Source organism: Cherax quadricarinatus, chromosome 13 (assembly GCF_038502225.1).
Source record: "Cherax quadricarinatus isolate ZL_2023a chromosome 13, ASM3850222v1, whole genome shotgun sequence".
Taxonomy (NCBI): Eukaryota; Metazoa; Arthropoda; class Malacostraca; order Decapoda; family Parastacidae; genus Cherax; species Cherax quadricarinatus.
This window is the reverse complement of record NC_091304.1, coordinates 50,872,031-50,897,445: the sequence shown is the minus strand read 5'-3', so window position 1 is coordinate 50,897,445 and position 25,415 is coordinate 50,872,031. Positions and strand designations below refer to the sequence as shown.

Below are 25,415 nucleotides of genomic sequence, written 5' to 3'. Positions count from 1 at the left end.
TTTGGAGGTGTCTGGAATAGTATAACCCTTTTACAAAAAATCATGGAATTCAGTACTGGAGTGCAGTACATGGGAGTCTAGTACAGTGTCTGTCATAATGGCAAGGAAACAGTTTAACTAAGCGTCAAGTCAAGAGAATTCCTGAGTAGTGTACAGTAACATTGGTAGCTGTGATGTTAGTTTCTGTGAAGGTACACAGAATCATGTAAGAGTAATGATGAAAAGCAAGCATCTGCTGCAAGATGTAGCAGGCTTCTCAACTTCATGCACTAGTAAGCCTCTATCCACAGGAGGAATAACTACATACACTATGTGATAGTGATTTCTCTAGTGTTCAAGGCAGCTCCAAAATTTCAGAGGGACTTAGGTTGGTAATGTGATTGGAAGGAGGGCTATGGGGAAGTAGGGGACTTAGCTTGAAACAGTATTTGCAAAACAAGTACACTGCTGGTTTTACTTAGAGTATGTTACAGATCAGTAAAAAAAAAAAAAATCATATTAGTTTTGTGTTTGGGGGCTGAATCATCCCTCAAACTATCAATTGACGCTGACAGTGATGTTGAGTGAGGGGAAGATGAAGAGTTCACTCCTAATGAAAGTGAAGCAAAATATTCTCCTATGAAACATAAGCATGTGTCTTTTGCATACTTCCACGACAGAGGAAAGGAAGCCTCCCATAAAGGGTGTTACCTCCGAAGTAATTCACTCGGAAACCCAAGACAAGGCAAAGACTTGTACTTTTATAAGATGTGTAATGTGGTCCAGTGCATCTATCCATATTTTGTGGACTGACACATCAAATATAATATAATCTCACAATTCATGTTGGTTTATAAATACAGTAGGGCCCCGCTTTATGGCGTTTCACTTTATGATGTTCCGCTAATACGGACATTTCAAGTTATGACCAATACTTGCTATATGGCTTCACTCACCTGAATTTCTAATATGGTCACTGTGCTCCACCAGGTTTGTTTACATTCTCCGTAAGCTCCGTAAGCACCACGTCTCTCCATTATGCCTGGAAACTCCAAAATTTAAAGTGTTTTTAAAAGTTATTTCATATTTTATATATACTATGATAATTATACTTATGTATACCTGTACCTAAATAAACTTACACACTGTGCTGGCATGCAGGTACACATTAAAATCAGTAGGAGTGTCTTATGTCTTGAGATGCCATATTAGTAATGATTACGTAGGCATTATGTAGAATGAAAGGGGGTAAAGCAGCTGGAACTGACAGGATCATGACAGAAATATTAAAAGCAGGGGAGATATAGTGTTGGAGTGGTTGGTATTTTTGTTTAATAAATGTATGAAAGAGGGGAAGGTACCTAGAGATTGGCAGAGAGCATGTATAGTCCCTTTATATAAAGGGAAGGGGGACAAAAGAGATTGTAAAAATTATAGAGGAATAAGTTTACTGAGTATACCAGGAAAAGTGTACGGTAGGGTTATAATTGAAAGAATTAGAGGTAAGACAGAATGTAGGAATGTGGATGAGCAAGGAGGTTTTAGAGTAGGTAGGGGATGTGTAGATCAAGTGTTTACATTGAAGCATGTATGTGAACAGTATTTAGATAAAGGTAGGGAAGTTTTTATTGCATTTATGGATTTAGAAAAGGCATATGATAAAGTGGATAGGGAAGCAATATGGCAGATGTTGCAAGTACAGCAGGGCCCCGCTTTATGGCGTTTCACTTTAAGGCGTTCCGCTAATACGGTCATTTCAAATTATGACCAAAACTCGCTATACGGCTCCCCCCACCTGACTTTCTAATACGGTCACCGCGCCCCACCCTGTTTGCTTACATTCTTCGTGAGCTCAGTAAGCACCAAGTCTCTCCATTTTGTCTGGAAACTCCAAAATTTCAAATGTTTTTAAAAGTTATTTCAAATTTTATATATACTCTGATAATTATACTTATGTATACCTGTACTTAAATAAACTTACATACTGTGCTGGCATGCAGGTACACATTAAAATCAGTAAGAGTGTCTTATGTCTCCAGACGTCATATTAGTAATGATAATAATAATCATCGAGTCTCATTTAAATGTCGTATATTACGTTAAATACACATTTTCATTAATCCATCTATGATATTTTTTCAAAATTATATAATAAACACGATACTTAACATAAAAAGATAATAAATACCCTCACAATAGAATAAATAAACATAAATATGAGATGTGGTAGCAGACGACTTGCACAAGTGACGCAATATTAGAAAGGATAATAATAATAATAATAATAATAATCACCGAGTCTCATTAAATGTTGTATATTACGTTAATATACACATTTTCATTAATCCATCCATGATATTTTTTCAAAATTATATAATAAACACGATACATAACATAAAAAGATGATAAATACACCCCACAATAGAATAAATAAACAAATATGAGATGTGGTAGCCAGATAACTTGTACAAGTGATGCCAAGAATAACATTTTCTCTAATCTAACATAAGAGAAAATGTGTTACTGGGGGTAACTGTAGAAAATTATTCCTTTCGTATGTATGTAAGTAAGTTTATTCAGGTATACACAAATACAGTTACATAGATTATCATACATAACAACATATGTGTAGAGAACCTAGGATAACCCAAAAAAGTCAGAGTGACTTATTTCCATTGCCTTCACTCAGAGCATCATTTCTTCTCAAAATGATGTTACATGAGAATGGGAGTGTTCTTCTTTATTTATTCTAATGTATCAATGTAGAGACAACCTGTACACAATGTAACTTGTACACAAACCAGACGTGTACACTTTGTTTACAAAACTTACCTTCGCCTGGTTTGTTTACATAACTCTGTGCCTGTACTCTCTCATGCACTCATTCTCTCTCTCTCTCTCTCATTTATTTGTTTTATCTCATTTACTTACTCCTGACCCTGCATTAAGACTACAAATATTTTAAGGTAAGTAATGAGTGAACTGTATATACATTTTATCGCTCTGGGATGCTTAAATATCATAGAATTGTATGTGTGTGTGGGGTGGCCTGGTATGGTAGCCTGGCTGACTACCATACATACCACACTTGATTTCTTACAATAAATACTACTTGTCTCACCCTAGATTAAGACTATAAATATTTTAAGGTAAGTAATGAGTGCACTATGTGTGTATTGTACTTTTTTATTGTTTTTTGATGCCTGGTTCTATTGCTAACTTAATGTATGTTAGTGTAAACTTGTTATCTAGTGTTTTTATGCATTTGTAAGTGGAAAAAAAGGGTGTTCCACTTTACGGCGGTTTCCGCTTTATGGCCGTAGCCTGGAACCTAACCAGCCGTATAAGTGGGGCCCTACTGTATATGGAATAGGTGGTAAGTTATTAAATGCTATAAAGAGTTTTTATGAGGATAGTGAGGCTCAGGTTAGGGTGTGTAGATGAGAGGGAGACTACTTCCCAATAAAAGTAGGTCTTAGACAGGGATGTGTAATGTCACCATGGTTGTTTAATATCTTTATAGATGGGGTTGTAAAAGAAGTAAATGCTAGGGTGTTGGGGAGAGGGGTTGGATTAAATTATGGGGAATCAAATACAAAATGGGAATTGACACAGTTGCTTTTTGCTGATGATACTGTGCTTATGGGAGATTCCAAAGAAAAATTGCAAAGGTTAGTGGACGAGTTTGGGAGTGTGTGTAAAGGTAGAAAGTTGAAAGTGAACATAGAAGAGAATAAGGTGATGAGGGTATCAAATGATTTAGATAAAGAAAAATTGGATATCAAATTGGGGAGGAGTATGGAAGAAGTGAATGTTTTCAGATACTTGGGAGTTGACGTGTCGGCGGATGGATTTATGAAGGATGAGGTTAATCATAGAATTGATGAGGGAAAAAAGGTGAGTGGTGCTTTGAGGTATATGTGGAGACAAAAAACATTATCTATAGAGGCAAAGAAGGGAATGTATGAAAGTATAGTAGTACCAACACTCTGATATGGGTGTGAAGCTTGGGTTGTGAATGCAGCAGCGAGGAGGCGGTTGGAGCCAGTGGAGATGTCCTGTCTAAGGGCAATGTGTGGTGTAAATATTATGCAGAAAATTCGGAGTGTGGAAATTAGGAGAAGGTGTCGAGTTAATAAAAGTATTAGTTAGAGGGCTGAAGAGGGGTTGTTGAGGTGGTTTGGTCATTTAGAGAGAATGGATCAAAGTAGAATGACATGGAGAGCATTTAAATCTGTAGGGGAAGGAAGGCGGGGTAGGGGTCATCCTCGAAAAGGTTGGAAGGATGGGGTAAGGGAGGTTTTGTGGGTGAGGGGCTTGGACTTCCAGCAGGTGTGCATGAGCGTGTTCGATAGGTGTGAATGGAGACGAATGGTATTTGGGACCTGACGATCTTTGGAGTGTGAGCAGGGTAATATTTAGTGAAGGGATTCTGGGAAACTGGTTATACAGTGGACCCCCGGTTTACAATATTATTTCATTCCAGAAGTATGTTCAGGTGCCAGTACTGACCGAATTTGTTCCCATAAGGAATATTGTGAATTAGATTAGTCCATTTCAGACCCCCAAACATACACATACAAACGCACTTACATAATTGGTCGCATTAGGAGCTGATCGTAAACCGGGGGTCCACTGTATTTATATAGCTGGACTTGAGTCCTGGAAATGGGAAGTACAATGCCAGCACTCTAAAGGAGGGGTTCGGGATATTGACAGTTTGGAGGATATGTTGCATATCTTTATACGTATATGCTTCTAAGCTGTTGTGTTTCTGAGCACCTCTGCAAAAACAGTCATTATGTGTGAGTGAGGTGAAAGAGTTGAATGATGATGAAAGTATTTTCTTCTTGGGGATTTTCTTTCTTTTTGGGTCACCTTGATTTGGTGGGAGATGGCCGACTTGTTTAAAAAAAAAAAAAAAAAAAATCGCTGAGTCTCTTTAAATGTCGTATATTATGTTAAGTAAGTTTATTCAGGTATACACAAATACAGTTACATAGATTATCATACATAGCAGCATATGTGTAAAGTACCTAGGATAACCCAAAAATGTCAGATAGTGACTTATTTCCAGTGGGGTCCTTTTACGTTATTATTGTAATATGAAGGTTATAATATCTTCTTATTATTCTATAATGGAGATAACATCTTATTATCATATTAAGACTATCTACTACACAAGGGTCATTAAGACTATCTACAATATGAGGGTCATTACTGGGAATAAGGTAAAATTACACGTGTGTTAGCTAAAAAAAAAAATCATTCCCCTCCCTTTCTGTAGCTACATTCATCAGACACCTTTTGGCTCTCTTCTTGAACTGGTTCATGCTATGACTGGCTTTGACATGTTTGGGCAGTCTGTTCCATTCCTTTATTACTGTACAATAACAGGTGTTTGAAGCCTGGCCACTGACTGTGGGTACTAAAAAGTTTTGCTCTCTCCCCCTAGTACTATGATTGCTTTGGTTCCCAGCCTTGACAAAATTGGCAGCAAGATATTCTGGACACTGTTTGTGAGCAATTTTATAAACATGATTTAGCTTCAATTGTTTTACTCTGTCTTCAGTGTTCAGCATATCCAACTGCTGTAATTCATCCTGGCCTACATGTTCTCTTGGTCCCAGGTCTAGGATGAATCTTATCATTTTGTTCTGGGTGATTTGCTGTCTATTTTTCAATGTTTTTGTCAAGGTGGAGTATCATAAAGAGCAAGCGTAATCCATATGACATTGTATAAGGGCTAGACATAGGGTCCTGATAGCCTCAGTAGGTAGACACTGTGCTTGTCTATAGAAGAATTTCAGTCTGGTATTCACTTTCTTTACTACACTGTTCCCTATCAATTCTCCTGACATGCATGGGTCAAATGGGATTCCCAGATATTTTACTGAGGAAACTGAAGTGATGGACTCCCCATTACTCTGGACATTAAAATTATTTACCCTTCTCAGTTTGTTTCATTCCAAAGAGAATGGCTTCAGTTTTCCCGAGGTGTAATGATAGTTTGTTGTCTACTAACCATTTGCTGCAGGACTCCAGTTCCAGTGTTAATACATTAGCTACATCTTGTGGGTCTTTACCTGACACTAACAGAGTACTGTTATCTGCATACAGTAGGAGTTTGCACTTAACACTGATAGGCATGTCGTTAACATAGCATAGGAATAATAAAGGACCCAGGACCTTGGGGAACTCCACATGTTATCAGCAGGGGTTCTGATTCCGTTTTGTTGATTTTGACAATTTGTCTCCTGTTGCTAAAGTAGGACTTAAACCAGTCTACAGAACCTGTACCGATAGCTTGAAGTTTCTTACATAATATATTGTGGTTGACAGTATCGAAGGCCTTTTGCAGGTCTGTTACCATACCTATGAGATTCCCCATTGACATTTCAGTTCTCATGTAATCCATCAGATTAATTAGGGAGGTGTCAGTTCAGTAAGATCTTCTAAAGCCTGATTGATAGGTATGGAGAATGTTGTTGTCATTAAAGTACTTAACTACTTGACAGTACACTGCACTCTCTAGAATTTTGGATATTACACTGAGTATACTAACAAGCCTATAGTTGCTTACATCAGACCTACTATTTTTCTTGAAGAGAGGAGTAACTCTGGCCTCCTTGAACCCCCTCTGGTATGGTATTAGTGGTGGACAAATTTATTATGTAAGCAATAGGGATTGACAATTCAGAAGCACCATCTTTTAGGAACTTAGATGGGATGTTATCAGGACTGGTGCTCTTAGTGGGGTTTAACCTGCTTAGTTCTTTTTGAATAAGGTCATGAGATACACTTATTAGTTGACAACTGTTTGGGGTTACCCCTTTATTGGTATAGTATGTTTGAAACTTATCTGAGTCTGTGTTAAAGGTATTTGATGCAGCTGGTAATTTACTTACTAGCGTTGATGCGACAGATGTGTAGTAGGAATTAAAACAATTTGCCACCTTAGTTGTTTCGTGGCATACCTCATTATCGATAGTGAGTACTGTGTTAGACCTATCTACTGGTTTATGGCTATACCCCAACTGTTTTAGTTGTTGCCAGAGCTTTCTGGGGTTATGCTTATACTCTTCAATTTTTGAGCAATAGTGCTTTGCCTTTGCTCCTTTTATAAGTCTCTGTACTCTGTTCCTCACCCTTTGGAATTCATTTAGTGCTGCAATATCCTGTCTGTTTTAAATCTTTTTAGCAACTGATCTCTGAATTTCATTTTATCTAGTATCTCAGTAGTCATCCAGGGTTCAGTTCTCCGTTTAATCCTAACCTTTTTAACTGGTGCAATATTATCAAGGATGGTAGTGAACCATTGTTTTGAATTTTTCCCAGGCATCATTTATGCCCGTGCAACTTGTTATCACTGTCCAGTCACAATTGTGTAGCCTATTCACCAGTGTTTCTTTACTGTAGTTTCTAGTTGACCTCATTTTTATTGTCCCATGTAGGCCTATCCTGTCCCTAGTGATTTTCCTGGTACAGTAAATGATGAGATGATCACTAAGGCCTGTGGTAATGATTCCTGACTGACTAATGTTCTCAGAACGGTTACAAAGTATGTGGTCAGTTAGGGTGGCTGAGAACTGTGTGATCCAGGTTGGTGTATTAATTAGTTGAGTGTAACTATTTAAACCTAGAATTTGCTTATACCTTTTGCATTGCCCATTATGTTGCTGCTGAAAATGCATATTGAAGTCTCCCAGTATTACTGTCTCGCAGTTGTTTTCAAGTTCGGACAAGACTCTGGAAAAGTCTTCTAAGAACTGGTCATGGGTGGGAGGGCGGTAACTAGTTCCTACTAAGATGGGTTTGGTCTTGGGAAGCAGCACTTCAAACCATAGAATCTCCAGTTTGTTATTTAAATCAGGTCTTGGGTTGTAAGCTAAGTTATTTCTAATGTAGGCACACACCCCACCACCTTTTCTGTTCCTATCTAAGCATTTTATATTGTAACCTTCTATTCTGACCTCGTCACCAGTCATCGTATCATCCAACCATGATTCAGAGATGGATATAGCTGCTGCCCCAGTTCTGTTAGCTAAAATCCTAATCTCTGCCAATTTTGGAAAAAGTGATCTTGCGTTGACATGAATAAAGTAAAGGCCTGTTTTCATAAAACAATTATAATCATCAGTATATGGCAATGGGTCATTTGTATTAAAATTAGGTAAATCAATGTCATCATTGCTAAAGGGTAACTGTGCCAAAGTGCATTTGTTACACACAAAATGAATTCTGGCACCATTACTATAATTATACATACATCCATTATGCACCCACCACTTGCACATTTTACATAAGGTGTCTTTTCTGTTCTTCTTTTGTACTTTAGTGCAGTGTATGCACCTGTTTGGTGATGTTTGAGTTAATAAGAATGGCTGTATTGTCTCACATTGGCCTATGTGTGCATTACATATGGAGTTAAGGTTATCATTCCTAACTACTAGACCGTCATCACCTACACTTATCTGCCTGGTTTGCCTCTGCACAATAGTTTGAGGTCCTAGATTAATTAATTTGGATATCACCACTTAAAAGCGTTACTGTAAGAGCTGTGTGCCACTGTTTTTGTTTGGGTATGCGGTGTTGCCATACCTTGCGGCGATAGTGACATTTACATTTCTGGTAGGATGGCAACTGTTGGGCTTTTACTGTCCAGGGTGCTATTACCCCATTAGCCTTTTCCAGGCCCCCATGACTGATTTCCTTCTTCACAGAATTGCAGGGGGTAGATAAATAGTATAATTATGGCAGCCTGTATCCCCCCTAATGCCTGCCATTTTCACTCTTCACTCTTTTAATCATACACAACAATATTTATTTCTCTTTTCCAGTCACCTAGCAAACCCTAGTAGCTGCTCTAGAAATCACCACCGATTATTAGTAAATTAATATACACATTTTCATTACTCCATCTTTTATATTTTTTCAAAATTATATAATAAACAAGATATGTAACATATAAACGTGATAAATACACCCCACAGTAGAACAAATTAACATGAATATGAGATGTGGTAGCCAGACAACTTGTACAAGTGACGGTAAGAATGACGTTTTCTCTAGTCCAACATCAGAGAAAATGTGTTACCTGGGGTAACTGTAGAAAATTATTCCTTTCGTATGCCTTCACTCAGTGTCATTTCTTCTAAAAATGGTGTTACATGAGAATGGGAGTGTTCCTTTTTATTTTACTGTATCAATGTAGAGACAACTTGTACACAATGTAATTTGTACACAAACCAGACGTGTTTGCCTGGTTTGTTTACATAACTCCGGGAGTGTCCTCTCTCATATACTCATTTTCACACTCTCATTTATTCGTTTTATCTTGTTTATTCACCTCTGACCCTATATTAAGACTACAAATATTTTAAGGTAAGTAATGAGTGAACTGTATATTCATTTTGTTGCTCTGGGATACTTAAATGTCATAGAATATTGTGTGTGGGTGGGTTGGCCTGGTATGGTAGCCCGGCTGACTACCATACATACCACACTTGATTTCTTACAATAAATACTACTCATCTCACCCTAGATTAAGACTACAAATATTTTAAGGTAAGTAATGAGTGTACTATATGTGTATTTTACTTTTTTATTGTTTTTTAATGCCTAGTTTTATTGCTAACTTAATATATGTTAGTGTAAACTTGTTATATAGTATTTCTATGCATTTATAAGTGGAAAAAAAGGGTGTTCCACTTTATGGTGATTTCCGCTTTACGACAGTAGCCTGGAACCTAACCTGAAGTATAAGTGGGGCCCTACTCTAACATGATAAAAAAAATAACATTTGTTAGAAATAAGAATAATTTTTAAATACGCACATGTGCTACAGTATGCACATTTTTCCACTCATGGCTAAGGCAAATTTATACAATTTTAATATTCACCAAAAGATAAGGTCTCATTATTTTTAAATTTTCTTTTTTTGTTGTTGTTATTTATAGTTTATAATGTTTTACAGTCCTGTAAGAAAAAACTTTTTTTTAAACTGGCTAGAGCAGCAGCCATGGCTCCCCCTGCACTCTTTTATAGTAAACCTGTCAACTCTGAGGTGTAAGCACTCTTATTACCCCACTTATATAAGTGCTCTTATTTCTCCATTTACATAAGCACACTTGTTACCCCAGTTAAAAAAGCACTCTTATTACCCCACTTATACAAATACACTTATTACTCCATTTATATAATCACACTTGTTACCCAATTATATAGGCACTTGTTTCCCATTATATAAGCACTTATTACCCATTTATATAAGCACTTGTTACCCATTTATATAAGCACTTATTACCCATTTATATAAGCACTTGTTACCCATTTATATAAGCACTTGTTACCCATTTATATAAGCACTTGTTACCCATTTATATAAGCACTTGTTACTCATTTATTTAAGCACTTTTATTACCCTAGTTATATAAGTGTGCTTATTTCCCATTATTAATACTTGTTACCCTGATTATAAAAACACACTTATTACCCCATTTATATAAATACAGGTTGGCCATCACTAATCCAGTTCCATCAGTAGTCTGGCACTAATTTTGGCTAAATTTCCAATTTCCGGGGTCACTGCGCCAACCTGCCGCTACTGTTTGGTGGCACTCTTTGCTGCACGAGTCATTCCAATTTGTTTTTCTCCATTTATTGTTATAACCTACTCACTTTTAGCCCTACCCGTGGTTCCAACGAATAAAGGACCAGCAAACCTACTACAGTTCTCATGTGAAACACAAACGCCATACATTGTCCATAAAAGATAAGATGGCTTTGAAGTTACTGTTGGTCTTGTAGTACGATGCCATGAGCTCAGCTCACTCAGATAAGCTGTGACCAGTAAATTTGAACCTACATATCAGAGAATAGGTCTGTGTGGTAAGTGTGCACTATGTAAAAGAAAAGCCCTGAAGCACGCAGCGCATAATGAGAAAAAAGAAAAACTGCAACAGTGTTTTTGGTGTAAAACCGTGATTTTGCTGTGTATTTTTGTATGGTTTTCATGGTTGTATTCTCAGTTTCTTGGTCTCATTTAATAGAATGGAAGATATATTACAGAAATAGAGATTATTTTGGTTTCAGAGCAGAAAGTGCCTTGAATTTGAGCTCAAATAGCAGAAATATTCGATGTTTGCCAATGTTCAAGAGTAAACAAATCACGTCACGTGTCCAGTACGTGTCCAACTGGTCTGTCTAATACGTGGTCATGAATGGGTTGACATTATTTATACGATTATCACAATAATGTAGTAATCTGCATAACAGTAAATCTTCTATTTTTGTGTGTGAATAAAAGTTCAAAATGGAAAGCAAGCGTGATATAACAGAGGCCTGGAGACGTGACTAATGAATGGAGAATATGTTGTTTTAGTGCCAGAAATGTCTGCATTGTTTATTCTGAACCCTATTTTGAAATTGGCATCTCTTGATACTGGATTAGTGATAGTCAACCTGTGCTCTTTTTACCAATTTTTTTTTTTTCATCACTTTGTCCTCCCACCAAGGCAGGGTGACCCAAAAAAGCAAATGCTCTCACTGTCATTTAACACTTTCACCATCATTCACACATAACCACTGTCTTTGCAGAGGTACTCTGATACAATTTAGAGGTCACTCCAAACAGCCAATATCCCAAACCCTCCTTTAAAGTGCAAGCATTGCATTTTCCACCTCCAGGTGGCTAACCAGTTTCCCTGAAACCCTTCACAAAATATTACCCTGCGATAGCTCATCAACTCCCAAAAACTATTCATCTCCACTCCTATCTAATACTTTCACATGTTGCCTGCTGTATGTCCAGGCCCCTTGCACACAAAAACTGCCTTTATCCCCCACCACCTTTTCTCCATCCTTTTCTAGGAAGACCTCTACCATGCCTTCCCTCCACCACAGATTTATACACCCCCTGCAAGTCATTCTGTTTTGCTCCATCCTCTCTAAATGACTGAACCACCTCAACAATCCCTCCTCAGTCCTCTGAATAATACTTTTAGTAACTCCACACTTCTTCCTAATTTCCACTTTACGAATTCTTTGCATAATATTTACGCCCCACATTGCCCTTAGACATGATGACATCTGCTCTGCCTGCAGCCTCCTCCTTGCTGCGGCATTTACAACCCATGCTTCACACCCATATAAGAGTGTTGGTACCACTATACTTTCATTCATTCTCTTCTTTGCCTCCTTGGATAAGTCTTTGTCTCAAATACCTCGGTGCACTTCCCATTTTTTTCCCCTTCATGAATTCTGTGGTTTACCTCATTCTTTATATGCCCATCCACCAACACATCTACTCCCAAATATCTGAACACATTCACTTCTTCCCTGCCCCCTCCCATCTGATATCCATTTTTTTCTTACCTAACTCATTTGGTACCCTCCTCACCTTACTCTTATCTATGTTCATATTCAGCTTCTGTTACACACCCTCCTAATCTCATCCACTAACCTTTGCAACTTCAATTTAGAATCTCCTAAAAGCACAGTATCATCAGCAAAAATGTGAATAAAAATAGGAAGCACATTTGTCTGGCACTCACCAGACAGAGGATCAATCCACCATGTCTTGCACTGAATGACCCACATGCGTTTAGCACTTAACATGAATTAAATAAATCAATAAATAATAAAATATTAAAAGTTTGTATTATAAAATTAATATAGTGGCAGGCAGCCATACCGTGGAAGATGTAATGTGTTTAGTGATGTAATTGATCTACTTGAAAGTTTATTACACACTTGAGACACTAGCAACCAGGAAGTACCTAATCAAAGCACCAGAGCCTGGGATCAAGAGCAGTGCTTGTCCATAGAAAAGTAACTTGCCTGGCCCTTTTATTACTACTGAACATCCCTTTTATATTTATAATTGCATTTTTGTCATTACACTTGAATTTCAAGTACGTAGGTTTGAAATTAACCTAACCATTGATGAATTATGTTGATCATTGTTACAATCACATTTATTGAAATAAGCAAAATGTATACATTTGAAAAAAAATCATATCAGTTTATATGGCCATCCAGCATCTAACATTTTTTCCTTGGGAAGTTCCAATGATTCGTGTCTGTTCTTCCCCACTTTTATATGTGAATGCTTAATTACCTACTGTAGCTTCTTGCTTCTTTTTTCTTAACCACTTCCAATCTCATTCTCATGGAGGTTTGCAGCAGTTTTTCAGGACAAAGTTGTACGATGTCATGTATTAGACTCGGCTAGCATTTTTACAGCTGAGCTGTATGCATTTCTCATCACTGTTATACACGTTGCATTGTAGTAGTAGTAGTAGTAGTAGTTTCAGACTCCTCTACTGCTTTACTGGTTCTCCAAAAATATGATTCTCCTTATCCCCTAGTTCTTCGTATACAACTTTAGTTGCACTGCATTTCTTCTAAAAACAAGATGATGATGTTTTCTGTTGGGTCCTTAGACACATGGATGTTTGGAGCAGTGAGCAAACAGATTCTCTGCTGTATAGTCAGCTGTTCATAACCACCTCTTCATATAGGGATATTCCATCTTTAGACTATTTTGCAGTAATCTCTAGACAACTTTGCAACCATTGACAACAATAGTTATCTGACTTGATCCATAACAAGTTTATTCCATCAGACCTTATATGGGTTTCTGATCATCTTATCACTGTCGTGTTTGGGAGACTACACTCTCATGCCTGTGTGTCGGACACACACACATCTCGCTCATTGGTATTTTTAGAAAAAGCACTCGGCACTGCTCTTAGAATTGTCAAGTTCCGTTGTCAGGTCACCATCTGTAATTAGACTGTCCTGTCTATCAGCAGGCACACAGAATTTATCTCTGGCATTGTCACCACCCTCACGCACTTACTTTATCTGACCTCACTGACAGCCCCACCTTTAACACCGACTACATCTTCAACTTTTTGTCAGCGACTGCTTTATTACACTAACTTTGATAATATTTTTCCTTTAGCACTCCCCATTGCCCTTTCTGATTCTGCCTCTTGCATACTTCTAACCCTTGCTGGTCTCCGATATTTGCATATTTCGTCTTTAGTACTTCCAGCCCTGTATGATCCTGGTGGGTTTAGTGCTTAGTTTTGATTGTAGTAGTAGTAATAATTTAAAATTTTCAGTGATTGGCCAGTTTTAACTTCATTTCAAATGACATGTATGACAAAGGGCAACTTGCAAGAAATTTTAAATATTAGATAGATCACCAAGGGTGAAGAGAAGGGAAGAGTATTGGAACCCTTGGCAAGGAGTTATATAGTAAACCTGGCTACACACATTATTCTAAGCCAAGTAGATCATCAGCAAATTGTTTTGAAGCTATATTAGTATGCACATGTACATATTAGCAGTTTATACAAAACACTATATGTACATATAGTTAGATAACCATATGGAAAAGAAAGAGACAGAGTTGTAATTGTTGTGTATTAATGCTTTATTAACGACTGTAATACTACATTTCAATTTTTTCCTTGTGGTTAGTTTTGTATAACTGAATTTGTATGTTTTATTAGTTTATGGTTATGTACAGGTATACATGTTAAAATTGATGGTTTTAACAGTCATTTAAAGATATAAGAACAAGATTGTTTCATTATTTTTTCCAGACAAAGTTCAGCGGTCGGTGCAGAGGTTGGTCAGATTCTTTAGCTGCCACAGATCCCTGCTGCCTTAAGATTCGCTTAGACACTCATGTTGAGCCAATTTCTCCTGGAGCTGAAGCACCAAAAGGCATCTCAGGAGCCCATCTTCCAGTGCTGATTAAACCTTTCCTAAAAGGACATGTTGCTGACCTTAATCTGTCGTTGTTAATGAGCACTATAACAGGTCTGGTTGACCTTATAGAAGATGAAATTGTGCCACAACCACTTCCTATGGAGGTATTTATAGTGTTTGAATTTTTTTATATTAATTTTATGGACTTTATCTTGTAGCAAAATGGAAGTCATGCCTATAAGTGTTTAACATATTCATGGATGGGGTTGTAAAAGAGGTAAATGCTAGGGCATTGGAGAGGGGTGAGATTAAAATATCCAGAATCTAATGCAAAATGAGAGTTGACACAGTTATGTGTTTTGCTGATGACCCTGCTTTTTGGGAGATTCTGAAGAAAAGTTGCAAAGGTTAGTGGACAGTTTAGGAGGGTGGGTAAAAGAAATTGAAAGTGAACATAGCAAAGAGTAAGGTGATGAGGGTATCAAATAAGTTAGACAAGGAAAAAATTGGATATCAGATTGGAGGGAGTATGGAAGAAGTGAATGTGTTTGGATATTTGGGAGTGGATGTGTCAGCAGGTGGATATATGAAAGACAAGGTGAACAACAGAATTAATAAAGGGAAAAAGGTGGGTGTTGCATTGAGGTATCTGTGGAGACAAAGAACATTATTCATGGAGGCAAAGAAGAGAATGTACAAGAGTATAGTGATACCAACATTATATGAGTGTGAAGCATGGGTTGTGAATGCTGCAGTAAGGAGGAAGCTGGAGGTAGTGGAGATGTCGCGTCTAAGAGGGTAAAGTACATTTTGTGTGCCAGGGGCTTGGACATACAGCAGGCATGTGTGAGTGTATTAGATAGGAGTGGAGGCAGATGATTGGTTGGACAAATGGTTTATCGGGGAAACACATACATACATACTCAAACACATACATACACACATACATACATACGTATGGGCTCCAGGAAGTTGAAGGGGAAACATATGAAGCAAGAAAACAAGGGGAAAGAAAAGCAATTGAAAGCATCGTGAAAGCAATAGGAGAAGACGACATGACTCAGCTGGAAAATTTTCGGAGAATAGGGGGGTTTGTAAAAAAAAGAACCCGGCCAATGAAAGTGACCTTCAAGGCAGAATCGACTCGGAACAGGATCCTGCAGGAGAAAGCACGATTAAGGGACATGCCGGCATACAGGAAGGTGTATCTCGACCACGACAGAACACAAGCAGAAAGGCAGAAACAGAGAGAGATGGTACAAAGGCGAAAGGAGAAAAGAGAGGGGATGGAGAAGACAGACAGGAGATCCCAGACACAGGAAGATCAAATACAGCCTCCCTCACAACTTCCTATAGAAGCCTCCCAACCAGGTCAACCCCAGTGCAACCAAACACTCTAAACCAAAACACCCATGCCACATCCAATGCCCCCACCCACTGCATTACAAACTCCACCCCCACAGCAACCACCTACAGTTCCTTATCAGGTCTCCCACTCCCCAACCCCAATACACCTCCCAGACCACAATCTTAGAAAAGAAGTTGAAGGTGTGGTATACAAATGCAGATGGAATAACAAATAAGTATGAGGAGTGGCACGAAAGAATCAAGGAGACATCCCCAGACATAATAGCACTCACAGAAACAAAACTCACCAGAATAATAACAGATTCAATCTTTCCATCCGGATATCAAATCCTCAGGAAAGACAGAGGGAGCAGAGGGGGAGGAGGAGTTGCACTGCTCATTAAAAACCAGTGGGGGTTTGAAAAAAATGGAAGGAATGGATGGCACGGGCGAAAGGGACTACTTAGTAGGAACAATCCAGTCTAAGGGACATAAGGTGATAATTGCAGTAACGTACAACCCACCACAGAACTGCAGGAGGCCAAGGGAAGAATACGATGAGAGCAACAGCAATGGTCGACACACTAGCCGAGGTGGCCAGGAGAGCACACATGGGGGGAGCAAAGTTACTAGTTATGGGTGATTTCAATCACAAGGAGATTGACTGGGAAAACCTGGAGCCCCATGGGGGTCCCGAAACATGGAGAGCCAAGATGATGGATGTGGTACTGGAAAACCTCATGCATCAACATGTTAGAGACACTACCAGAGAGAGAGAAGAGGATGAACCAGCAAGACTGGACCTTGTATTTACCTTGAGTAGTTTTGACATCGAGGATATCATGTATGAAAGGCCCCTGGGAGCTAGTGATCATGTGGTTCTGTGCTTCGACTACATAGTTGAGCTCCAAGTGGAGAGAGCAGCAGGAATAGGGTGGGAAAAACCAAACTACAAAAGGGGGAACTACTCAGGCTTGAGGAACTTCTTTCAAGACATTCAGTGGGAGAGGGAACTGACAGGAAAACCAGCACAAGAAAGGATGGACTATGTGGCAACAAAATGCAAGGAGGCAGAGGAGAGGTTTGTTCTCAAGGGAAACAGAAATAATGGGAAGAACAGAACGAGTCCTTGGTTCACCCAAAGGTGTAGGGAGGCAAAAACTAGGTGTACTAGAGAATGGAAAAGGTACAGAAGACTGAGAACTCAGGAAAATAAAGAGATTAGCCGAAGAGCCAGAAACGAATATGCACAGATAAGAAGGGAGGCTCAGCGGCAATACGAAAATGACATAGCATCGAAAGTCAAGACTGACCCGAAGCTGTTGTACAGCCACATCAGGAGGAAAACAACAGTCAAGGACCAGGTAATCAGACTGAGGAAGGGTGATGGGGAATTCACAAGAAACGACCGGGAGGTATGTCAGGAGCTCAACACAAGATTTAAAGAAGTATTTACAGTGGAAACCAGTAAGACTCCAGGAAATCAGAGCAGGGGGGTACACCAGCAAGTGCTGGATGAGGTACATATAACCAAGGAGGAGGTGAAGAAGCTGCTGTGCGAACTTGACACCTCAAAGGCAGTGGGACCAGACAACATCTCTCCATGGGTCCTTAAAGAGGGAGCAGAGATATTGTGTGTACCGTTAACAAAGATCTTCAACACATCATTTGAAACTGAGCAACTCCCCGAGGTATGGAAGATGGCAAATGTAGTCCCAATTTTTAAAAAGGGAGACAGACATGAGGCACTAAACTACAGACCTGTATCACTAACGTGTATAGTATGCAAGGTCATGGAGAAGATCATCAGGAGGAGAGTGGTGGAGCACCTGGAAAGAAACAAGTGTATAATTGACAACCAGCATGGTTTCAGGGAAGGAAAATCCTGTGTCACAAACCTACTAGAGTTTTATGACAAGGTGACAGAAGTAAGACAAGAGAGAGAGGGGTGGATCGACTGCATTTTTTTGGACTGCAAGAAGGCCTTCGACACAGTTCCTCACAAGAGGTTACTGCAAAAGCTAGAGGATCAGGCACACATAACAGGAAAGGCACTGCAATGGATCAGAGAATACCTGACAAGGAGGCAACAACGAGTCATGGTACGTGACGAGGTATCAGAGTGGGCGCCTGTGACAAGCGGGGTTCCACAGGGGTCAGTCCTAGGACCTGTGCTGTTCTTGGTATATGTGAATGACATAACGGAAGGGATAGACTCAGAAGTGTCCTTGTTTGCGGACGATGTGAAGTTAATGAGAAGAATCAAATCGGATGAGGATCAGGCAGGACTACAAAGAGACCTGGACAGGCTACAAGCCTGGTCCAGCAACTGGCTCCTTGAGTTTAACCCTGCCAAATGCAAAGTCATGAAGATTGGGGAAGGGCAAAGAAGACCACAGACTCAATATAGTTTAGATGGCCAAAGTCTGCAAACCTCACTCAAGGAAAAAGATCTGGGGGTGAGTATAACACCGAGCATATCTCCCGAGGCGCACATCAATCAGATAACTGCTGCAGCATACGGGCGCCTGGCAAACCTATGGATAGCGTTCCGATACCTCAGTAAGGATTCGTTCAAGACTCTGTATACCATTTACGTCAGGCGCATACTGGAGTATGCAGCACCAGTTTGGAATCCACACCTAGTCAAGCACGTCAAGAAATTAGAGAAAGTGCAAAGGTTTGCAACAAGACTAGTCCCAGAGCTACGGGGATTGTCCTATGAAGAAAGGTTGAGGGAAATCGGCCTGACGACACTGGAGGCCAGGAGGGTCAGGGGAGACATGATAACGACATATAAAATACTGCACGGAATAGACGAGGTGGACAAAGACGGGACGTTCCAGAGATGGGACACAGACACAAGAGGTCACAATTGGAAGTTGAAGACTCAGATGAATCAAAGGGATGTTAGGAAGTATTTCTTCAGCCATAGAGTAGTCAAGCCGTGGAATAGCCTAGAAAGTGAAGTAGTGGAGGCGGGAACCATACATAGTTTTAAGGCTAGGTATGATAAAGCTCATGGAGCAGGGAGAGAGAGGGCCTAGTAGCAATCAGTGAAGAGGCGGGGCCAGGAGCTATGACTCGACCCCTGCAACCACAAATAGGTGAGTACAAATAGGTGAGTACACACACACACCATACACACACACACACCATACACACACACACACCATACACACACACACACACCATACACACACACACCATACACACACACACACCATACACACACACACACACCATACACACACACACACACCATACACACACACACACCATACACACACACACACCATACACACACACACACACCATACACACACACACACACCATACACACACACAAACCATACACACACATACACACACACCACACACACACACACACACACACACACACACACACACACACACCATACACACACACGGTACACACACACCAACACACACCATACACACACACACAAACACACACACACACACACACACACACACACACACACACACACACACACACACACACACACACACCGTGTGTACACCGTGTGTACACCGTGACATACACCGTGTATGTCAGGCCCATACTGGAGTATGCAGCACCTGTTTGGAACCCGCACTTGATAAAGCACGTCAAGAAACTAGAGAAAGTACAAAGGTTTGCAACAAGGTTAGTTCCAGAGCTAAGGGGAATGTCCTATGAAGAAAGATTAAGGGAAATCGGCCTGACGACACTGGAGGACAGGAGGGTCAGGGGAGACATGATAACGACATATAAAATACTGCGTGGAATAGACAAGGTGGACAAGGACAGGATGTTCCAGGGAGGGGACACAGAAACAAGAGGCCACAATTGGAAGTTGAAGACACAAATGAGTCAGAGAGATAGTAGGAAGTATTTCTTCAGTCATAGAGTTGTAAGGCAGTGGAATAGCCTAGAAAATGACGTAGTGGAGGCAGGAACCATACACGGTTTTAAGACGAGGTTTGATAAAGCTCATGGAGCGGGGAGAGAGAGGGTCTAGTAGCAACCGGTGAAGAGGCGGGGCCAGGAGCTAGGACTCGACCCCTGCAACCACAAATAGGTGAGTACACACACACACACACACACACACACACACACACACACACACACACACACACACACACACACACACACACACACACACACACACACACACACACACACACACACACACACACACACACACACACACACACACACACACACACACACAGTGCACACAACCGAGGAAGAAGTGAAGAGGCTTCTGAGTGAGCTAGATACCTCAAAGGCAATGGGGCCAGATAACATCTCCCCATGGGTATTGAGAGAAGGAGCAGAGGCGCTATGTGTACCCCTAACAACAATATTCAATACATCTATCGAAACAGGGAGATTGCCTGAGGCATGGAAGACAGCAAATGTAGTCCTAATCTTTAAAAAAGGAGACAGACATGAAGCATTAACCTACAGACCAGTGTCACTGACATGTATAGTATGCAAAATCATGGAGAAGATTATCAGGAGAAGAGTGGTGGAACACCTAGAAAGGAACGATCTCATCAACAGCAGCCAACATGGTTTCAGGGACGGGAAATCCTGTGTCACAAACCTACTGGAGTTCTATGACATGGTGACAGCAGTAAGACAAGAGAGAGAGGGGTGGGTGGATTGCATTTTCTTGGACTGCAAGAAGGCATTTGACACAGTTCCACACAAGAGATTGGTGCAAAAACTGGAGGACCAAGCAGGGATAACAGGGAAGGCACTACAATGGATCAGGGAATACTTGTCAGGAAGACAGCAGCGAATCATGGTACGTGGCGAGGTGTCAGAGTGGGCACCTGTGACCAGCGGGGTCCCACAGGGGTCAGTCCTAGGACCAGTGCTGTTTCTGGTATATGTGAACGACATGACGGAAGGAATAGACTCTGAGATGTCCCTGTTTGCAGATGACGTGAAGTTGATGAGAAGAATTCACTCCATCGAAGACCAGGCAGAACTACAAAGGGATCTGGACAGGCTGCAGACCTGGTCCAGCAATTGGCTCCTGGAGTTCAATCCCACCAAGTGCAAAGTCATGAAGATTGGGGAAGGGCAAAGAAGACCACAGACGGAGTACAGTCTAGGGCGCCAGAGACTACAAACCTTACTCAAGGAAAAAGATCTTGGGGTGAGTATAACACCAGGCACATCTCCTGAAGCGCACATCAACCAAATAACTGCTGCAGCATATGGGCGCCTAGCAAACCTCAGAACAGCATTCCGACATCTTAATAAGGAATCATTCAGGACCCTGTACACCGTGTACGTTTGGCCCATATTGGAGTATGCGGCACCAGTTTGGAACCCACACCTAGCCAAGCACGTGAAGAAACTAGAGAAAGTGCAAAGGTTTGCAACAAGACTAGTCCCAGAGCTAAGAGGTATGTCCTACAAGGAGAGGTTAAGGGAAATCAACCTGACGACACTAGAGGACAGGAGAGATAGGGGGGACATGATAACGACATACAAAGTACTGAGAGGAATTGACAAGGTGGACAAAGACAGGATGTTCCAGAGATTGGACACAGTAACAAGGGGACACAGTTGGAAGCTGAAGACACAGATGAATCACAGGGATGTTAGGAAGTATTTCTTCAGCCACAGAGTAGTCAGGAAGTGGAATAGTTTGGGAAGCGATGTAGTGGAGGCAGGATCCATACATAGCTTTAAGCAGAGGTACGATAAAGCTCACGGCTCAGGGAGAGTGACCTAGTAGCGATCAGTGAAGAGGCGGGGCCAGGAGCTCGGACTCGACCCCCGCAACCTCAACTAGGTGAGTACAACTAGGTGAGTACACACACACACACACACACACACACACACACACACACACACACACACACACACACACACACACACACACACACACACACACAATACACACACACAACACACACACACAACACACACACACAACACACACACACAATACACACAAAACACACGCACATACATGCACACAAAACACACACACACACACAAAACACACACACAAAACACCTACAAAACACACACACAAAACACACACACAAAACACAAAACACACAAAACACACACAAAACACACAATGCACACACACTGCTGCAGCAACAGCCTGGTTGATCAGGCTCTGATCCACCAGGAGGCCTGGTCACAGACCGGGTCGCGGGGGCGTTGACCCCCAGAACTCTCTCCAGGTAAACACACACGCAGTGTATAACATCGGGTACATCTTCTGAGGCACACATCAACCAAATAACTGCTGCAGCTTATGGGCACCTAGCAAACTTAAGAACAGCATTCCAACTTCTTAATAAGGAATCATTCAGGACCCTGTACACTGTGTGCATTAGGCCCATATTGGAATATGCAGCACCAGTTTGGAACCCACACCTAGCCAAGAACGTAAGGAAACTAGAGAAAGTGCAAAGATTTGGAACTAGACTGGTCCCGGAGCTAAGAGGTATGTCCTACAAGGAGAGGTTAAGAGAAATTGACCTGACAACACTGGAGAACAGGAGAGATAGGGGGGATATGATAGCGGCATACAAAATACTGAGAGGAATCGACAAGGTTGACAGAGACAGGATGTTTCAGAGATGGGACAGTAACAAGGGGTCACAGTTGGAAGTTGAAGACTCAGATGAATCACAGGAATGTTAGGAAGTATTTCTTTAGTCAGAGTTGTCGGGAAGTGGTGTAGTAGAGGCAGGATCCATACATAGCTTTAAGAAGAGGTATAATAAAACTCATGGAGTGGGAAGAGTGACCTAGTAGCGGCCAGCAAAGAGGCGGGGCCAGGAACTGTGATTCAACCCTTGCAACTGCAACAGGGTGAGTAGACACACACAGTACAGAGATAGAGACAGAGGCAGGCACAGATATATATAGGAGGGCCCCGATCTACGGTGCTTTGCTTTGTGGCATTTTGCTAATGTAGCAGTTGTCAGTTATACCCATGTTTATTTATTCATTCTTCCTATAATAAGTATATATACCACTCACTATAAGCTAAGGACAAAACTATTTTAAGGTAAGTAATTTTTTTTTATTATTATTATTATTAACACATCGGTCGTTTCCCACCAAGGCAGAGTGGCCCAAAAAAGAAAAACTTTCATCATCATTCACTCTATCACTGTCTTGCCAGAGGCATGCCTACAGTTATAAAACTGCAACATTAACACCTCTCCTTCAGAGTGCAGACACTGTATACTTCCCATCTCCAGTACTCAGGTCCGATCTGCCGGTTTCCCTGAATCCCTTCATAAATGTTACCTTGCTTGCACTCCAACAGCACGTCAACTCCTAAAAACCATTTGTCTCCATTCACTCCTGTCTAACACGTTCACACAAACACTGGAAGTCCAAGCCCCTCGCACACAAAACCTCCTTTACCCCCTCCCTCTAACCTTTCCTAGGCCAACCCCTACCCAACCTTCCCTCCACTAAAGATTTGTATACTCTTGAAGTCATTCTTTTTCATTCCATCCTCTCTACATGTCCAAACCATGTCAATAACCCTTTTTTCAGCCCTCTGGATAATAGTTTTGGTAATCCCACACCCCCTCCTAATCTCCTAATGACGGACTCTCTGCATTATATTCACACCACACATTGCCCTCAGACATGACATCTCCACTGCCTCCAGCCTTCTTCTTGTTGTAATGTTCACAAGTCATACCTCACACCCATACAAGAGTGTTGGTATAACTATACTCTCATACATTCCCCTCTTTGCTGTCATGGATATGGTTCTTTGTCTCCACAGACTCCTCAGTGCACCACTCACCTTTTTCCCCCTTGTCAATTCTGTGATTCACCTCATCCTTCATAGACCCATCTGCTGACACGTTCACTCCCAAATATCTAAACAGATTCACCTCCTCCATACTCTCTCCCTCCAATCTGATATCCAATCTTCCATTACCTAATTTTTTTGTTATACTCATCACTTTACTCTTTCCTATATTCACTTTTAACTTCCTTCTTTTACATACCCTACCAAACTCATCAACCAACCTCTGCAACTTCTCTTCAGAATCTCCCAAAAGCACAGTGTCATCAGCAAAGAGCAACTGTGAAAATCACACTTTGTGTTAGTTTTTTTTTTATCTTTTAACCCCACACCTCTTGCCAACACCTGAGCATTCACTTCTCTTGCTACTCCATCTATAAATATATTGAACAACCATGGTGACATCACACATCCCTGTCTAGGCCTATTTTTGCTGGGAAATAATCCCCCTCTTGCCTACATACTCTTACCTGAGCCTCACTATCCTCATAAAAACTTTTCACTGCCTTCAGTAACCAACCTCCTATTCCATACATTTGCAACATCTGCCTCATTGCCCCCCTATCCACCCTATCATATGCCTTTTCCAAATCCATAAATGCCACAAAAACCTCTTTACACTTGTCCAAATACAGTTCACCTATGTGTTTCATTGCAAACACTTGCTCTACACACCCCCTACCTTTCCTGAAGCTTCATTGTTCATCTGCTATCCTGCTCTCTGTCTTACTCATAATTCTATCAATAATAACTCTACCATACACTTTACCAGGTATACTCAACAAACTTATTCCCTTATAATTTTTACACTCTTCTGTCCCCTTTGCCTTTATACAAAGGAACTATGCATGCTATCTGCCAGTCCCTAGGTACCTTACCCTCTTCCATACATTTATTAAATAAAAATGCTAACCACTCCAAAACTATATCTCCTCCTGTTTTTAACATTTCTATCTTTATCCCATCAATCCCAGCTGCTTTACCCCCTTTCATTCTGCTCACTGCCCCACACACTTCCCCCACACTCGCAACTGGTTCTTCCTCACTCCTATAAGATGTTATTCTTCCTTGCCGTATACACGAAATCACAGCTTCCCTATCTTCAACAACATTTAACAGTTCCTCAAAATATTCCCTCCATTTTCCTGATACCTCTAACTGTCCATTTAATAACTCTCGTCTCCTATTTTTAACTAACAGATCCTTTCATTCCCTAGGCTTTCTCAACTTATTAATCTCACTCCAGAACTTTTTATTTTCAACAAAATTTGTTGATAATGTCTCATCCACTCTCTCATTTGCTCTCTTTTTACATTGCTTCACCACTCCTTTTAACCTCTTTTTTTCTCCATATACTCCTCCCTTCTTGCATCACTTCTACTTTGTAAAAACCTCTTATATGCTAACTTTTTCTCTTACTACTCTTTACATCATCATTCCCCCATTCACTCTTCTTCCCTCCTGCATCCACTTTCCTGTAACCACAAATTTCTGCTGAACACACTAACACTATATTCTTAAACGTACCCCATACAT

The 25,415-nt window shown here is 40.6% G+C and overlaps 1 protein-coding gene across 1 annotated transcript in view; it reads left to right on the top strand.

Annotated features, from left to right (window-relative positions):
• LOC128688472 (bridge-like lipid transfer protein family member 3B) overlaps positions 1-25,415 on the top strand; it is a 272,927-nt gene that overhangs the window by 212,735 nt on the left and 34,777 nt on the right. Inside the window, exon 18 of the mRNA XM_070084750.1 lies at positions 14,598-14,870. Coding sequence (XP_069940851.1) covers positions 14,598-14,870 — 273 coding nt within the window. The remainder of the gene's footprint in view (positions 1-14,597; positions 14,871-25,415) is intronic.